This window comes from Xyrauchen texanus, chromosome 19 (genome assembly GCF_025860055.1).
Source record: "Xyrauchen texanus isolate HMW12.3.18 chromosome 19, RBS_HiC_50CHRs, whole genome shotgun sequence".
NCBI lineage: Eukaryota > Metazoa > Chordata > Actinopteri > Cypriniformes > Catostomidae > Xyrauchen > Xyrauchen texanus.
Genome location: NC_068294.1, coordinates 8,771,400 through 8,786,757, shown reverse-complemented (window position 1 = coordinate 8,786,757; position 15,358 = coordinate 8,771,400). Strand labels below are relative to the sequence as shown.

The window sequence follows — 15,358 nt, the reverse complement described above, 5'->3', positions numbered from 1 at the left end:
CCCCATTCACTACCATTGTAAGTTCCTCACTGTAACCTCGAATTTACTAATCAAAATAATTTTTTGTAGTAATCAACACATTATACAACAAATGCTGTCGACTGAGCATAACTTGTATTGAACTCTGAAAATGTCTTTGACATGACCACATTAACATATGGTCGCCCATGGTAACTAATCAGAATGAGGTCATTTTGTTATTTACAACCTATTTAAGGTTCAAAGATAGGGTGGAACATGTCCATGTAAATCTACACTAACCATTCAGGGACTTAAAAATATATAAATAAATAAATAAATAATAAAAAAAATTAGGCATGGCCCCTTTAAATCATACAACAATTCTACTTATATTCTACTCTTCATCATTTCCAGAACAGTACTCACATCTCACTCTGATTATGTTTATGTCTCCAGAGTTTACTGTCTCCCGTTGCATTTGGGTTTGGCTGTGAGTATTTTGCCCTGTTTGAGGAGCAGGGTGTGGGCATTCAGTGGAATAATCTATTCACCAGCCCTGTGGAAGAGGACAACTACAACCTAACCACCTGCCTCATCCTCATGTACTTTGATGCCTTCATGTATGGCATCATGACATGGTATATAGAAACTGTCTTTCCAGGACAGTATGGTATTCCCAGGCCCTGGTACTTCCCACTCACTAAATCTTATTGGTTTGGAGAGAGCAACACAAAGAATACCACAATACATGGAAAGAAGTGCAATGCTGGAGGTAAGAAGACATCATTTAATATTTTATGGAAATCTTTTGATCATGTAGTGTATATATCATTCATGTAAACGTGTTTAATTCATGTAACTTAATTTAAATTGGCAACTGCCAGAATGAAATGGTGTTTTGTGTTGTTTTTTAAGACATCTGCATTGAGGAGGAACCTACTCACCTTGAGCTGGGAGTTTACATTGAGAATTTGGTGAAGGTTTATAGTCATGGTAAAAAGCTGGCAGTCGATGGGTTGACATTGGGCTTCTATGAGGGACAGATCACATCTTTCCTAGGTCACAATGGCGCTGGAAAAACCACCACTATGTAAGTTCTCATTTTCATTGTTGTTTTCAATTACTGCATTACAATAATGTTGAAATTAAGCTGAAATTTTATTTTACAGTCCTTTTATTTCCTTTCCTTCAATCTACATTTAATATTTTCAGGTCTATTCTCACTGGCCTTTTCCCTCCAACCTCTGGCACTGCTTATATCATGGGCAGAGACATCCGCTCAGAGCTGAGCACCATCAGACAGAGTCTAGGAGTGTGTCCACAGCACAACGTTCTCTTCAGCATGTAAGTGCCTTCATTAAAACCACATATTCTAAAGCAACATAAGTCATTTGTTGATTGATTCACAGCATATTTTACTTCCATAATGTGCTAGAATTCCAAGTGAAACCAATCACAAAGTTTGTTAAGCTCAACTTATTGTATTCCTTGAATACAGTAAATTGGGTCAAAGGGTGATTTCACATTGATTTTAAGGTTGTATTCTTATATATAAGAGTGACAGTTAAAATTTTACTTGGCTTGTGGTGTTTCAGGTTGACAGTGGAGGAGCACATTTGGTTCTACGCCCGTCTGAAGGGCCTGTCTGAAGAGGAAGTGAAGGCAGAGATGGAGCAGATCCTGGCTGACACTGGCCTTCCACACAAACGCAAATCCAGGACAAGCCAGTTGTCAGGTGTGTGGTCTTTTGACCTTCAGTATGAGTGGGTATTTATAAAAGTGTTCAAAGAATTTGTTTGTTGTTATATTTGTTGCTTATAACTTGATTTTCTTATTTGATGGTGTTTCACAGGTGGTATGCAGAGGAAGCTCTCTGTGGCCCTTGCGTTTGTTGGTGGGTCAAAGGTCGTCATTCTGGACGAGCCGACTGCTGGTGTGGACCCATACGCCCGTCGAGGCATCTGGGACCTTCTTCTGAAGTATCGTGCTGGTAAGTCCATATTTATTAATATTTTAGATTTATGCATAAAAAATGACAATTTAGTGACCAATTATGGAGGGCTGTTCTCTTTTTTTAGGTCGGACAATCATTCTCTCCACCCATCATATGGATGAAGCAGACATTCTAGGAGATCGCATAGCCATCATCTCCCATGGAAAGCTCTGCTGCATTGGCTCGTCTCTCTTTCTGAAGACTCAACTTGGAACAGGATATTATCTCACCTTGGTGAAGAAAAACACAGAACCTTCAATTAGTTCTTGCAGGAACTCAAGCAGCACAGTGTCCTTTGTTAAGAAAGTAAGTAACCTTTCTTCTCAAGTATCACCACCTATATAAAAACTCACTTGTAACAGGAATTGTGCAGTGAAACATGTCAATTCTGTCATTGTTCAACCTCATGTCATTCCAAACGTGTCTGATTTTCTTTCTTCCATGCAACACAAAAGGAGATGTAAAGCAGAATACATACACTTTTGAAAGCCTTTAGTGACCACTGGCTGTCGAGCTCCAAAAAGGACAAAAAAAGCACCATAAAAATACCCACAAGTTGTAGTTCTAAAGCCAAATGATAGCTTTGTGTAAGCAAAAAAATTTAAAATAAACCTTTATTTATGGATAATCTTCCCTCTCCACCATAACTCCCATACCTCATTTGCATATCCGCATATTCAAAATTGCCATGTCACGAAACAATCACGTTAAGCATCATTGACATCAAACTTGGCATGACACATTTGAATATATGCAAACGATAATGGGATTGGACAGATTCTCAGAGAATAACGACTAAAAGGTTTGGAACAACATGATAGTAATTGATGTCAAAGTGCTAAACCAAAGCAATGTTTCATTGGTTTTGTAGGATGATGATGCATCAGAGAGCAGTTCAGATGCAGGTTTGGGCAGTGACCAAGAGAGTGAAGCTGCCACAGCTTTAGGTAAGATACCACTTGCCCTCAAACCTTAAAAGTATTGGTCATTTTCACACCATGCTTTGAAGCTAACTAATCCATGATGCTTTCTCTGCATTCTGCATGTATTTGCAGGAACTAGTTGGCCTGAATCTCCTGTTGTCCCCGTAGACGTGTCCCTTATCTCCAGTCTAATCCTGAAACATGTTCCTGCTGCCCGTATGGTGGAAGACCTGGGTCATGAGATCACATATGTGTTGCCGTATGAATCTGCTAAAGATGGTGCTTTTGTTGAACTCTTCCATGACATGGATGAACGGCTCACTGACCTGGGCATTTCAAGCTATGGTGTCTCAGATACCAGTCTTGAAGAGGTGCAGTACTTTCTTACCTGCCACCAATAAGCCATTACTTATTATATAATAAGTAAATACAATAAATACTTCTGAATATGAAATCTGTTTATGAACTCTCCTTCTTGCTTTTATAGATTTTTCTGAAAGTGGCAGAGGACAGTGGAGTTGACACAGAAATCCTCTCAGGTAAATTTATATTTGGGTAGTTGATAAATGACATGTACTTTAACAAATTTTTAATAACAGGTTTAAAATTGATATCAATGTATCAAGGAAAATGTATATTAAAGGAGCTGGTGTGACAAATCCATTTTTAAATGTATTCATACAGTCTCTTAATAAATAAGGTAAAACAAACTGCATGAATTTCCAAATTGATGTTTAAAATTGTTTTAAATGGAGTATAACCAGCCAATTCTAACAAAATCTAAAAAAAATCTAGATTTCCACCTTGCTCATTGTCGTACACTCAACACTACACATTTTCTAGTCTAATTTATACAATGGAAGACGCTCAACTTTTTTCTCATAGATGAACTAAATCACTCTAGGTGAACAAAGCCGGCATTTATACTATGCGCATCATCATTTTAAAATTAGTTTGTTGAGGTTGACGCCATGGTTTGTAACGTACAGTTCCAGCCACGGAAGTAATGCCAATAATGCTGGTCTTCCTCTCCATGGATCACCGCTTTTAGTGCTGTATCGCTTCTTTGACTTTTTAAACTTGTCATGGAACCTCTTCCACTTACTCTTTCTCTCTCTCTACACATTTGTCGTGGCCAATCTGTCTTTCTAAAGTTTATTGTTAATCATATAAAAAAGGTGTACTTCTGCACAATCTTTGAGAGACGGTCTTCCAAGTTATCCATTTATAACAATAGTAACCTATGTAACTTATCCTCGGCTGGCACGCATGATTATACAAAACAAACTTCACGTCCAAACCACACCCACGTGGTAGCCGAGTTCTCAGAGGTCAGGAATATCAAGAAGGATATAACTGCAGGCAGTGCTCCAAACCACCATTAAAGATATAGGGAGCCCCTTAACTAACCTTAACCGCGAGTGTTAACGCCCCCTTTTGGAGTTGGTGCAACCCCCTTTTGGAGATTCCGCCCCAATATTCCATAATATTGAAGTGTCCTTGGGCAAGATGCTGAACCCCAAGTTGCTCCCAATGGCAAGCTAGCATCTTGCATGGCAGCTCTGCTGTCATTGGTGTATGAGTGCGAGTGTGTGTGGGTGTGTGAATGGGACATAGTGTAAAGCGCTTTGGTAACCACTAAGGTGAAAAAGGTGCTATTTAAGTGCAGTTCATTTATCATTTGGAGGTCTCCGGCCTGCAGCTATACCTACTTGAGAATTTCAGAGATGTGGGCAAACTAGAGAAAGATCAACAAAATACCACCTTGGTAGAATAAAAACTTCACTGCATTTCATCATAATTTAAGGTGAATTAAGAGAAGCCTGTTTGCCCAGTAAATATAAATTAGCCTTTACAATGACACTTCTGCTTATACAGAAACGTAAACAGATAAACATACATAATTCATGCTTTGTATTCTAAATAAATATTATTTTGAAAATATGTTTAACCAAAGTAATGAACTTAAAAGCTGAAGTGTGTAACCTCTCTCAGCTTAATATACAGAGACAACTAAGAAGCAAGCAATTCGTATGTTCATTTTCTCGAAAACGGCAAACACTGTGTCTCTGTGGCACTATAAAAATTCCTTTGTTTGTTTGAGTGACCCATCCAGCAAAACACAACAATACTGACTCAACCAATGACACGAGTTGAGGCGGGACTATCTGATTATTCAATCAACATTAGACAGGGGAATGTTCACAAGGCTGTTTGAAAACAAATGTTTATTTTTACAATTCCTTTTGATGTCGTTAATGGGCGCAGAAATTATACACTTCAGCTTTAAATGTAATAAACCTGACTGAAAGTCAGTAATCTTACTACAGGAATTTAAAATGTAATATGTTACACTACTTTTTGACTTGAAAAACTAATTAAAAACGAATTATAGTAATTAATTACTTTGTAATCAGTAAGTATAACATGTTGCATTGCAGAATGTTTCAACTCCCCATTTATTATCTTACTAGTACTGAATAAACATTAGAAATGCATCAAGTAAAGATCTCTTTTATATTAATGTTTTTATTAGATGGAACTGTGCCCGTGCGCAGACACAGACGACATGCATTTGGTGCCGACCGCCAGAGCTGCCTCAAACCCCTGACTGAAGACGATAACTTTGACTGCAACGACTCTGATGCTGATCCAGGTAAACCTTCTACCCTGAAATGTCTCCTTTTTACACAGTACACATTCATTCATTTTGTTGAGTAGTTGCTGACTCTTGCTGTTATGTTTGATCACAGAATCTAAAGAGACAGACTATTTGAGTGTTACTGATGGTAAAGGATCATACCAGGTGAAAGGCTGGAGTTTGAAGAGGCAGCAGTTTGTGGCTTTATTGTGGAAGAGATTTCTGTATGCTCGCCGGTCAAGGAAAGGCTTCTTCGCACAGGTAAATATATCCCACAGCATTACGAGAATGACAGAATACAAATCCAGTCAGTGCAGTTTAGTTTTGATAAACTCAATTATTATTTTTGTAGATTGTTCTACCAGCTGTTTTTGTGTGCATCGCACTGGTATTCAGTCTAATTGTTCCACCCTTCGGAAAATATCCCAGTCTGGCTCTTAATCCATGGATGTATGAAGAACAGATCACATTCATCAGGTACATAGGAACACTGTTGCTCTACATGAAGTTAAAATAAGTGCATGTTTGCAGACTAATTCACTGTCACTCTTCATTACAGTGACGATGCTCCAAATGATATAAGTACACAAAAATTACTCAACGCTTTACTAGATGATCCTGGCTTTGGAACACGGTGCATGGAAGGAGAACCAATTCCGTAAGTAACTCAATACTTTTTGCATTTTTACAGGATTCCCATAATCAAGAAAAACTTGAAAATATCAGGGAATAATAACATTTATGATTCCAGGCCTGGAAAATTCACACATTTTTATAGTGAATATAATTTTTTTAAGTTCTGTTCATGTTCTGTTCTAAAATATTTAAAAAATATTGCTCTTATGTAGATTGCTTGTGTAGAGTAAAACTAGCTTGCAAGCCAGCGTGATAAGTAAAATTGTATTAATTAAAAGACTTGTATGTCATTCAAATGAAAATCCATCTAGCAATATATAAAAGTTATGTTACAATGATGAATTACATTTGTTGGTGAAAACACTTGGGAACATTCTGCTCATAATTTTCAATTCTGGAAAAATGAATAGTCTGTGTTGGATTTTAGTGATGCTCCTTGTACAATGGCTGATGAGGACTGGTCTACACCAGAAGTTCCAGAGAGTGTACGTGACATTTTCAAGACGGCAAACTGGACCATGGATAATCCGTCACCTTCTTGTGAATGCAGCTGTGATGGTAATAAGAAGATGCTCCCAGAATGCCCTGCTGGAGCCGGTGGACTGCCACCTCTTGAAATGAAGATCAGCGAAACCGAAACCCTCCAAAATCTGACGGGACGAAACATCTCAGACTATCTAGTGAAGACCTACGTCCAGATCATTGGCAAAAGGTAACTTGATAGTGAACCATATGAACCATCAGCAGTGAGTTTGTGTTTTTGTTCAGCACATTCATGAATGCTTTTCTTTCATAGCTTGAAGAACAAGATCTGGGTAAATGAATTCAGGTATGGTGGATTTTCATTGGGTGCCAGAAGTACTCAGGTACTTCCTCCTGCCGAGGAGATTGATGATGCCATCTCTCGAGTCAGGGAGATCTTCCAGCTGGGGAAGGTAAGCTAAAACATTGACTCTTACAATCTGAATCATACACCTCTCCGGAATAATGTGCATAATGTATTTCTTCTTGAATACCTTCAGAACACAGGCTCAGCAGCGGACCGTTTCCTGAACAGCCTGTCTGCTTTCATCAATGGGCTGGACACTAAGAATAATGTCAAGGTGAGTGAGCAGCTGGACAACTGGACCCATTTTAAAGTCAACATAAAATCAAAATTTACCAGTTCATCAGTGCAAATTATGCCAAAGGCATAATTTTCTCAATTTCTTCAACATCATTTGATGAGTATTTGATTAATTACTGCTGGAATGATCGTTGAAAGTGTTCACAAATATCTCTTTTATATAAAATACATTTTATCGACTACCTTTATTTGGCAGTAATAGCCCGATGTAAACTGCGCTAGTCAAATGAAGCGCAATCTTTAATGAGCCTAATTTACATAGAAAGGAGGCATGTTTGTGCAGAATGTAATGACATGACTTAATTTAAATATTGAAGACGCAGCGCAATTTAAGAGCTGATGTCCCCTGTAAACATGATTGAGGGGGTTAAGGAATAAGACGCAGTTTTTTGCACTGAAATATCATGCACAAAAGTGCCGCAACTGTATAGTGAATCTGCCCCTAAGTGTTACTTATTGGTTTTATGTCATTATTTTTAGATATGGTTCAATAACAAGGGCTGGCACAGTATTGGCGCCTTCCTTAATGTCATGAACAATGGTATCTTGCGTGCCAACTTGCCACCTGGCAAAGACCCTCGCAAGTTTGGCATGACTGCCTTCAACCATCCGCTCAATCTGACCAAGGAGCAGCTTTCTCAAGTGGCACTGTAAGAATTTATAGGACAACTATATATAAGTAATACAAATGTATTTCCTGTTTATTATTATTACTGAAACGATTTACTCATTCTTAAACTCTTTTCAGGATGACTACCTCAGTGGACGTGTTAGTTTCCATCTGTGTCATTTTCGCCATGTCTTTCGTCCCGGCAAGCTTCGTTGTCTTTCTCATTCAAGAGCGTGTGAATAAGGCCAAGCACATGCAGTTTATCAGTGGAGTTCAGCCCTTCCTCTACTGGCTGGCCAACTTTCTCTGGGACATGGTGAGTGTCTGCTCCTCTTTTATATCCCATAATGCACCTCACTCCAGAGTTCACCTACACAGCTACCAACCTAAAGTCCTTATATAATGCATACTTGTGTTTGTTTACAGTGCAATTATGTTGTTCCTGCAACTTTGGTCATCCTGATCTTTGTGTGCTTCCAACAAAAAGCTTACGTTTCTTCCACCAACCTACCTGTTCTTGCCCTTCTGCTGCTTCTCTATGGGTAAGACAGATCAAAGAATTCCTATGTAGCTATTTCTATAACACTCATGTACTTACGGCACACAGCCCATGCAAAACCCACTGAGTCTTCACCTAGTCAAAAGTGCTTACCACTAGGCCTTTGTTCGATGCCTTTTACATGCATTTAGTTTTTCTAATATAAATAGGGCTATTCGGTGCACAATACTCTTTGTCTTTTCAAACATATTTGTCAACACAACTTTGGTAAGTGTGAGCAGCAGGGTAAATTAAAAGGTTTTGCACACCAGGCACATCTGACGGACGACATAGCACGTTCTAAAAACAAAGTTCTATGAAGGTACACACCTATTTGTGCTGGTTTGACAGCTTGAATGAAAGATCTATTCAATGCTACATACAGAGAAATTGCATAATAAACATCGCCATTCCTAATCGTTCAGTTTACCCAGTTACACCAGTTTCATACACTAACCTGCAAACTCATCAACGCCAATGTTCATTCTTGAAGAACACAAACCTTTATAACTTTGGACTGCCATCTGCTGCACAGCATCAGCTCATCCTGTGTGTGTAATACCTGTGCCTTTCCTACCTGCTACCAGCTTCAGTTAATGTTATGTCACCCTCTTGTGACCTTGAAATATTCCTATAGTGACTCATCATTGACACACTGTGCATATATATATGTAGGTTCATGCCATTTTGCAGCACAACTGATATTGTGAAGATAAATAATTATTCTTTTCTCATCTCAGATGGTCCATTACTCCTCTCATGTACCCGGCTTCATTCTTATTCAAAATCCCCAGCACTGCTTATGTGGTTCTCACTAGCGTCAACATTCTCATTGGAATCAATGGCAGTGTGTCCACTTTTGTAATGGAGCTGTTTGGAAATAATGTAAGAAATCAATTTACCGGTCTGCTTCTAATGTTGGTAATTGTGATATCACAAGCAAGTCCTCATTTTGCACATCTCTTGTCATCTTCAGGAAATTGGTGGCATCAATGACATCCTGAAGAATGTGTTACTGATCTTCCCCCACTTCTGTCTGGGGCGAGGTCTTATTGACATGGTTAAGAATCAGGCCATGGCTGACGCCCTTGAGAGATTTGGTAAGATTAGCTTACTTACACTCTGAATCTGGGTTTCCAGATTCTTGGATACAAATTAAGCTCTGTTAAGAATTATAGCAATGAAGTTCAAAGTGACTTGATAACTTGTCCTTTGCCCTCTGTATTAGCTGTAGCTACTGCAAGGTACTGTTAGGGTAATTGTTAAATATGGCGAATATTAAACTTTGTGTTTTGTCAGGCGAGGACCGTTTCCGTTCGCCACTCGAGTGGGACATGGTGGGCAAGAATCTTTTCGCCATGGCGGTGGAAGGAATGGTCTTTTTCATCATCACGGTCCTTATCCAGTACCGTTTCTTCTTCAAACCCAAGTAAGTTTCATCGATATATACACAATCTCATATTCTGTTGAAACCCATTGTTTTCTGAAATAAAACAGTTTGTTCATAGAAATGGTAAAATAATTCAAATGATTTGCAGATATCATAGTTTTTCTTGATGATCTAAAATAAGTGATTGAACAACTCTTACAGGTCTTTAAGTGCCAAGTTGAGTCCGATTGGAGAAGAAGATGAGGACGTTGCCAGAGAGAGGCAGAAGATAATAAGTGGAGCTGGACAAGGAAACATTCTGGAACTCCGACAACTCACCAAGGTAAGAAGAAATCTTCACCCAAGGATATCGGGTCACCTGCAAGAGTTTAAGCTAGAAAAGATACAATAAAATAAGAAGTTAGATAAAAATTAATGGTGTATCAGAGCAGTGGCCTAGCATTTATCACATACTCCTGACAATATGAAGTGGTGCTCATATGGTGCATGTGGGTCTGAACCTGGACTGCATTCTGTCCTAAACCAGTTCCCTTCTTTTCTCCATATAATTTCCTGTCATCTCCTGATACAAAGCCCAAAAAATGACCAAACAAAATTGTTATATTTTGTCTAACAGGTGTACAAGAGGAAACAGAAGCCTGCTGTTGATCGTCTATGTGTAGGCATTCCTCCAGGAGAGGTAATTCATGATAGCTGCCTCGTGATCAGACTCATCTGAATGAATCACTCTTCTTGTTGACTGTGGTAAGATCACAAACTGATGACAGTTTCATTCTTCTTTCAGTGTTTTGGTCTGCTCGGTGTCAACGGTGCTGGAAAGACAAGTACCTTTAAAATGCTAACCGGAGATTCTACGGTCACCAGTGGAGAAGCTTTCCTAGCAGGGAAGAGGTAAAGCGATCTGAACATATGCAATTAGGAGTTTAATGGAAATGTTTCATATACACTCACTTAGCACTTTGTTAGGAACACTATGGTCCTAATAAAGTTCCCGACATGGTCTTCAGCTGTCCATCCACCTTAAATTTTGACGTGTTTTTATTCTGAGATACTATTCTTCTCACTACAATTCTACAGAGTGGTTATCCGAGTTATTGTAAACTTTCTGTCAGCTCAAACCAGTCTGGACATTCTCCATTCATTAGAAGTGTTATTGGCACCATTCGGAGTAAATTCTAGAGACTGTTGTGCTTGAAAATCCCAGGAGATCAGCAGTTACATAAATACCCAAACCAGCCCAGCTGGCACCAACAATCATGCCATGATCAAATTTTTTCCCATTCTGATGGTTGATGTGAACATTAACTAAAGCTCCTGATCTGTATCTGCTGTGATTTTATGTACGGCACTGCAGCCACACTATTGACTGATTAGACAGTCGCATAAATATGTAGACGAACAGGTGTACCTAATAAAGTGCTCTGTGAGAGTATATGTTAAACTTTATTCATAAAATAAATTTTATGGTTGTATAAATTTGGTAAACATTCTCTTTTTGATGTCCAGTATACTCAGGGAGATAGATGAAGTTCATCAGAACATGGGCTACTGCCCTCAGTTTGATGCCATCAACGACCTGCTAACAGGTCGGGAACACCTGGAGTTCTATGCCATCCTGCGCGGTGTACCTGAAAAGGAAGTTTGTGAGGTGAGCAGAACATACAAACCAACACAATTATTTAGGCATTTTCTTATCTTTTATTTACTTTCATGAAATATGACCCTAAGTGTGAAATACATCCTCATCATTACCATAATGCAAAAAATGTCATCCTCATTACTGCAGTGCGAGAAAACATTAACAATATATATTATTAATAACCATTAATAATATTAATATTATTTAAATTGTAGGTGTAAATGGTTTTACTTTTTTCAAATTTATGCTGATTTAAACAATCGTTGAATTACAATGAGATTCTGAGAAAAATGTGCATAGATAAAATAATTCAGACGCATTACGGTAATGACAATTAATTTGTTTGATGTAGTGCTGTCAGTCGATTCAAATTTTAAATTGCAATTAATCGCACATTTTTTCATAGTTAATCGCGAGATTTTAAAAGTGCTGAAATTTGACTCCCTCTCTCTCTCTATATATATATCTATATATATATATATATATACACACACACACATTTATTTATTTATATATTTATATATATATACTTATTTTCTAAGGAAAGAAAACAAAACAATATGTAACAATACTGCTTTTTAAATTTTTTTCAAACAAATCCTTCCACATTATAAAGAAATGAAAAAAATACCACTAATTCTAGAGAGACATTGACTAATTAAGAAAATTAGTCCCCATAATTTGATTATTCATTGCCATGTGCATTAACTCTCATCCAACACAATATTAAACTGCCGGTACACTGTGGCTATCCACTTTACTACTGCAATCGTGAAGCCGCATTCATGATTTACATCAGGGCATCAATGCCATTGTCAAGTGCCATTTTTAACTCTAAATGAAAAGTGTTGCAGATGTCTTGTTCTGCTATTAGAGCTGGCATGGCCCACACAATACTTCACTTGTTTTTTTGGTGAGTGTTAAGACTTGACGTGCTTCTGTGGTAATTCAATCGCTTAAAATTGTGTTTTGTATAGCAAATAGCGTAAAGAAGTCTTTTCCCTCTCACTTGATCACTGATGGCTGTTTGTTTGAGGTGTGTGCATCAGTGTAATAATGTTCCCAACTCAATGGACACATCTTACTCCAACCAGTGTTCAGAACTCACATGGAGCTGAATAAATTGTCTAAATTGGCAAATCTTTTTTTTTTCAATTCTTTATTTTGGTGTAGCAGTATATACATTAGCACATGTTACAAAACAAATGTGGATGTATTTTCCTACTGCCATCCAGTTTTTCATTTAGAACAAAACAAAGAAAACAACAACAACAGTAAAACTAAAAAAAACAAAAAAAAAAACACTTGGAGGCAAAGTGTGTACATAATAGTCCATACTGAAGATCGGTACTTGAGGATTCTTAGTCTATGGTAGTGACTGCGGGAGAAAGTAAGTTAACTTCCTAATGCGTGGTAGGGAAAAGGTGTGAACAGGTAAAGAATAAGGTGTGTACACTCTCTGGCTGTGTACAGGGAGTATACTTAAGGGCTCATGCTGCATCAAATAAGTAGGCAAACAGATGTGGTTACCTTTAAAAGTCATTTGTTCAATACCTCCACAAAATCTGGTCGCAATGGTCTTACATATTCAACCCACATGGTCCAGAATTTGATAAACACATTTTTCTGAAGACGAAGGGAGAAAGTAATCTTTTCCATGATATAAATGTCACATACTATATCCATCCACTCCTGTATTGTGGGAGGTTCAGGAAGCAACCAGTGCCTTGTGAGTGCCTTTTTACCCGCTGTCGTTAAAATACAGAATAAATATTCATCCGGCCTTCTTGCCTGAAAATCAGCGTATCCTAAAAATAATGTGAGAAACTGCAAAGGCAGGACAGTGTTAAATATGCTTTCCAATGCTTTATGAAGTTCTGCCCAGAATGGTTTTATCACTGGGCACTCCCAGAATATATGCCAGTGGTTGGCTTCTCTAGATCCGCACTGTCTCCAACATTTGGTATCCCCCACCATATGTGCTTTCTGTTTTGGTGTTATAAAAAATCTGATAAGACACTTCCACCCGAACTCTCGCCATATGTGAGAATTGGTACATCTCCATGGGAGCTTACATACATCAAACCACTCATCATTTGATATGAGAAAATTACCTTCTTTTTCCCATTTTTCTTTAATGTATTCAGTAGAGTGGGATTTTTTTATCCTAAGGGCTTTATAAAATGTAGATATAACACCCTTATTTGGATCTTCTTTGTATGCACCTATAAATATCCTCAGTATTGGGTCATCAAGGTCTGTTTTATTTTTAATGTTATGTTCAAAATGATTACGTATTTGAAGATATCTATAAAAGTCAGATTTCTTAAGGCAATATTCTTTCTTCAGGCTTTCAAAATCTTTTAAGTGTCCCTTTTTTGTAAGGGAGTAGAATGTTGTTATTCCTTTTGCAACCCAGGATTTAAATCTATGATCCATTATATTAGGCTTGAATTCAGGATCATAGGCACACCATTGAATTATTTGTAGTTTATGAATCAGATTGTATTCCTCTCTTATCATATTCCAGGTTTTTAATTGGGCTTTTATCCATGGGTTTTGCACCTTATCTATAAATCTTCCCAAATTTTTATATGCTAGTATTGCATAAATTGGGGGATCACTCACTATTGAGAGTTCAATATCTTTCCACCTTGCATGATATGTAGGGTTACATATATTAATTAGTGGTTTAGTTTGAGCTGAATAAAAATAATCCCTCAAATTAGACAACGCCATTCCTCCTTCCTCTGTTGGGAGCTGTAGAGTTTTGAATTTGACTCTGGGTTTCTCCCTTGCCAAATAAATCTGGAAATTATTTTGTTCAATTCAGACCATTGTTTTGAGGGAACTTCTACAGGGAGTGCTTGAAATAAATAAAGATATCGTGGAAGGATGTTCATCTTTACAGTGTCAATTCTATGACTGAGGCTAAGGAAAGAGATGGAATTCCATCTATGTATGTCACTTTTTATTTTTGTTAAGAGAGGATCAAAATTTATCTCCGCCAATGTTGGAATTTCTTTCGGTAGATGTATTCCTAAATATTTCAGTGAATTCTGGTCCCAATTAAGGTGGAATTTCTCTTTAATGTGTTTTGATGGAGTATAATTAAGTGTCAAAATTTGCGTTTTTTGTATGTTTAGTTTGTATCCTGCATATCTACCGAATATTTCTAGGAGATTCATTAATTCAGGAAATGAGCTATCGGGTTTACTTAAATAAATCAATAGATCATCAGCATACAATGCCAATTTGTGGTCTTCTCCCTTTATGCAAATGCCTTTGATGCTTTCAGACTGCCTTATTCACTGTGCGAGAGATTCTATATAAAGTGCAAAGAGTATTGGTGAGATCGGACACCCCTGTGGAATCAGAGAGATACCCGTTTATAAATTGGCAAATCTAATGTGAAATTGGTAAAATGAACATGTTAAAATTTTCAAATTAACTGCATGGGTTAACGTACTAATTTTGACAGCTCTAGTTTAATGTCATGAAATAATGTCTTTTACAATGCAAAAATCTTTTCCATTTTTGGGTAAAATGTGACCGGCACATGTTTTTGTGAGATTGTTTCATGTTAAACTGTTAAAATGATTGGTTTCACTGATGTGTTGCTTCTCGTACAGGTGGCAGAGTGGGGAATCCGTAAACTGGGCCTTGTGAAGTATGTGGACAAAAATGCAGGAAGTTACAGCGGCGGCAACATGCGCAAACTCTCCACTGCCATTTCTCTCATAGGAGCTCCACCAGTGGTCTTCCTGGTACATGCATTTCCCCAAACACACACTTACACAACTGGCTCAAAGTCTTGTTCCTCCCTCTGTGAATGTCTGCAAACAAATCAACAAAATAAATATGATCATATAACCGCTGTTTGATTATATTCTCGGCTGGG

General features: G+C 37.8%; 1 protein-coding gene across 3 annotated transcripts in view; it reads left to right on the top strand.

Annotated features, from left to right (window-relative positions):
- Positions 1–15,358, top strand: part of abca1b (ATP-binding cassette, sub-family A (ABC1), member 1B) — a 51,050-nt gene that overhangs the window by 30,685 nt on the left and 5,007 nt on the right. For all 3 annotated transcript variants that reach the window (XM_052149292.1, XM_052149294.1, XM_052149293.1), the window contains 27 exons: positions 418–733; positions 877–1,051; positions 1,174–1,305; positions 1,557–1,696; positions 1,814–1,951; positions 2,040–2,260; positions 2,826–2,901; positions 3,010–3,248; positions 3,365–3,416; positions 5,414–5,533; positions 5,631–5,779; positions 5,871–5,995; positions 6,078–6,176; positions 6,582–6,866; positions 6,951–7,089; positions 7,177–7,257; positions 7,761–7,930; positions 8,029–8,206; positions 8,317–8,432; positions 9,169–9,313; positions 9,405–9,528; positions 9,728–9,857; positions 10,020–10,140; positions 10,435–10,497; positions 10,603–10,709; positions 11,325–11,466; positions 15,090–15,224. In XM_052149292.1, the coding sequence (XP_052005252.1) occupies positions 418–733; positions 877–1,051; positions 1,174–1,305; positions 1,557–1,696; positions 1,814–1,951; positions 2,040–2,260; positions 2,826–2,901; positions 3,010–3,248; positions 3,365–3,416; positions 5,414–5,533; positions 5,631–5,779; positions 5,871–5,995; positions 6,078–6,176; positions 6,582–6,866; positions 6,951–7,089; positions 7,177–7,257; positions 7,761–7,930; positions 8,029–8,206; positions 8,317–8,432; positions 9,169–9,313; positions 9,405–9,528; positions 9,728–9,857; positions 10,020–10,140; positions 10,435–10,497; positions 10,603–10,709; positions 11,325–11,466; positions 15,090–15,224 (3,918 nt within the window). The remainder of the gene's footprint in view (positions 1–417; positions 734–876; positions 1,052–1,173; positions 1,306–1,556; positions 1,697–1,813; positions 1,952–2,039; positions 2,261–2,825; positions 2,902–3,009; positions 3,249–3,364; positions 3,417–5,413; positions 5,534–5,630; positions 5,780–5,870; positions 5,996–6,077; positions 6,177–6,581; positions 6,867–6,950; positions 7,090–7,176; positions 7,258–7,760; positions 7,931–8,028; positions 8,207–8,316; positions 8,433–9,168; positions 9,314–9,404; positions 9,529–9,727; positions 9,858–10,019; positions 10,141–10,434; positions 10,498–10,602; positions 10,710–11,324; positions 11,467–15,089; positions 15,225–15,358) is intronic.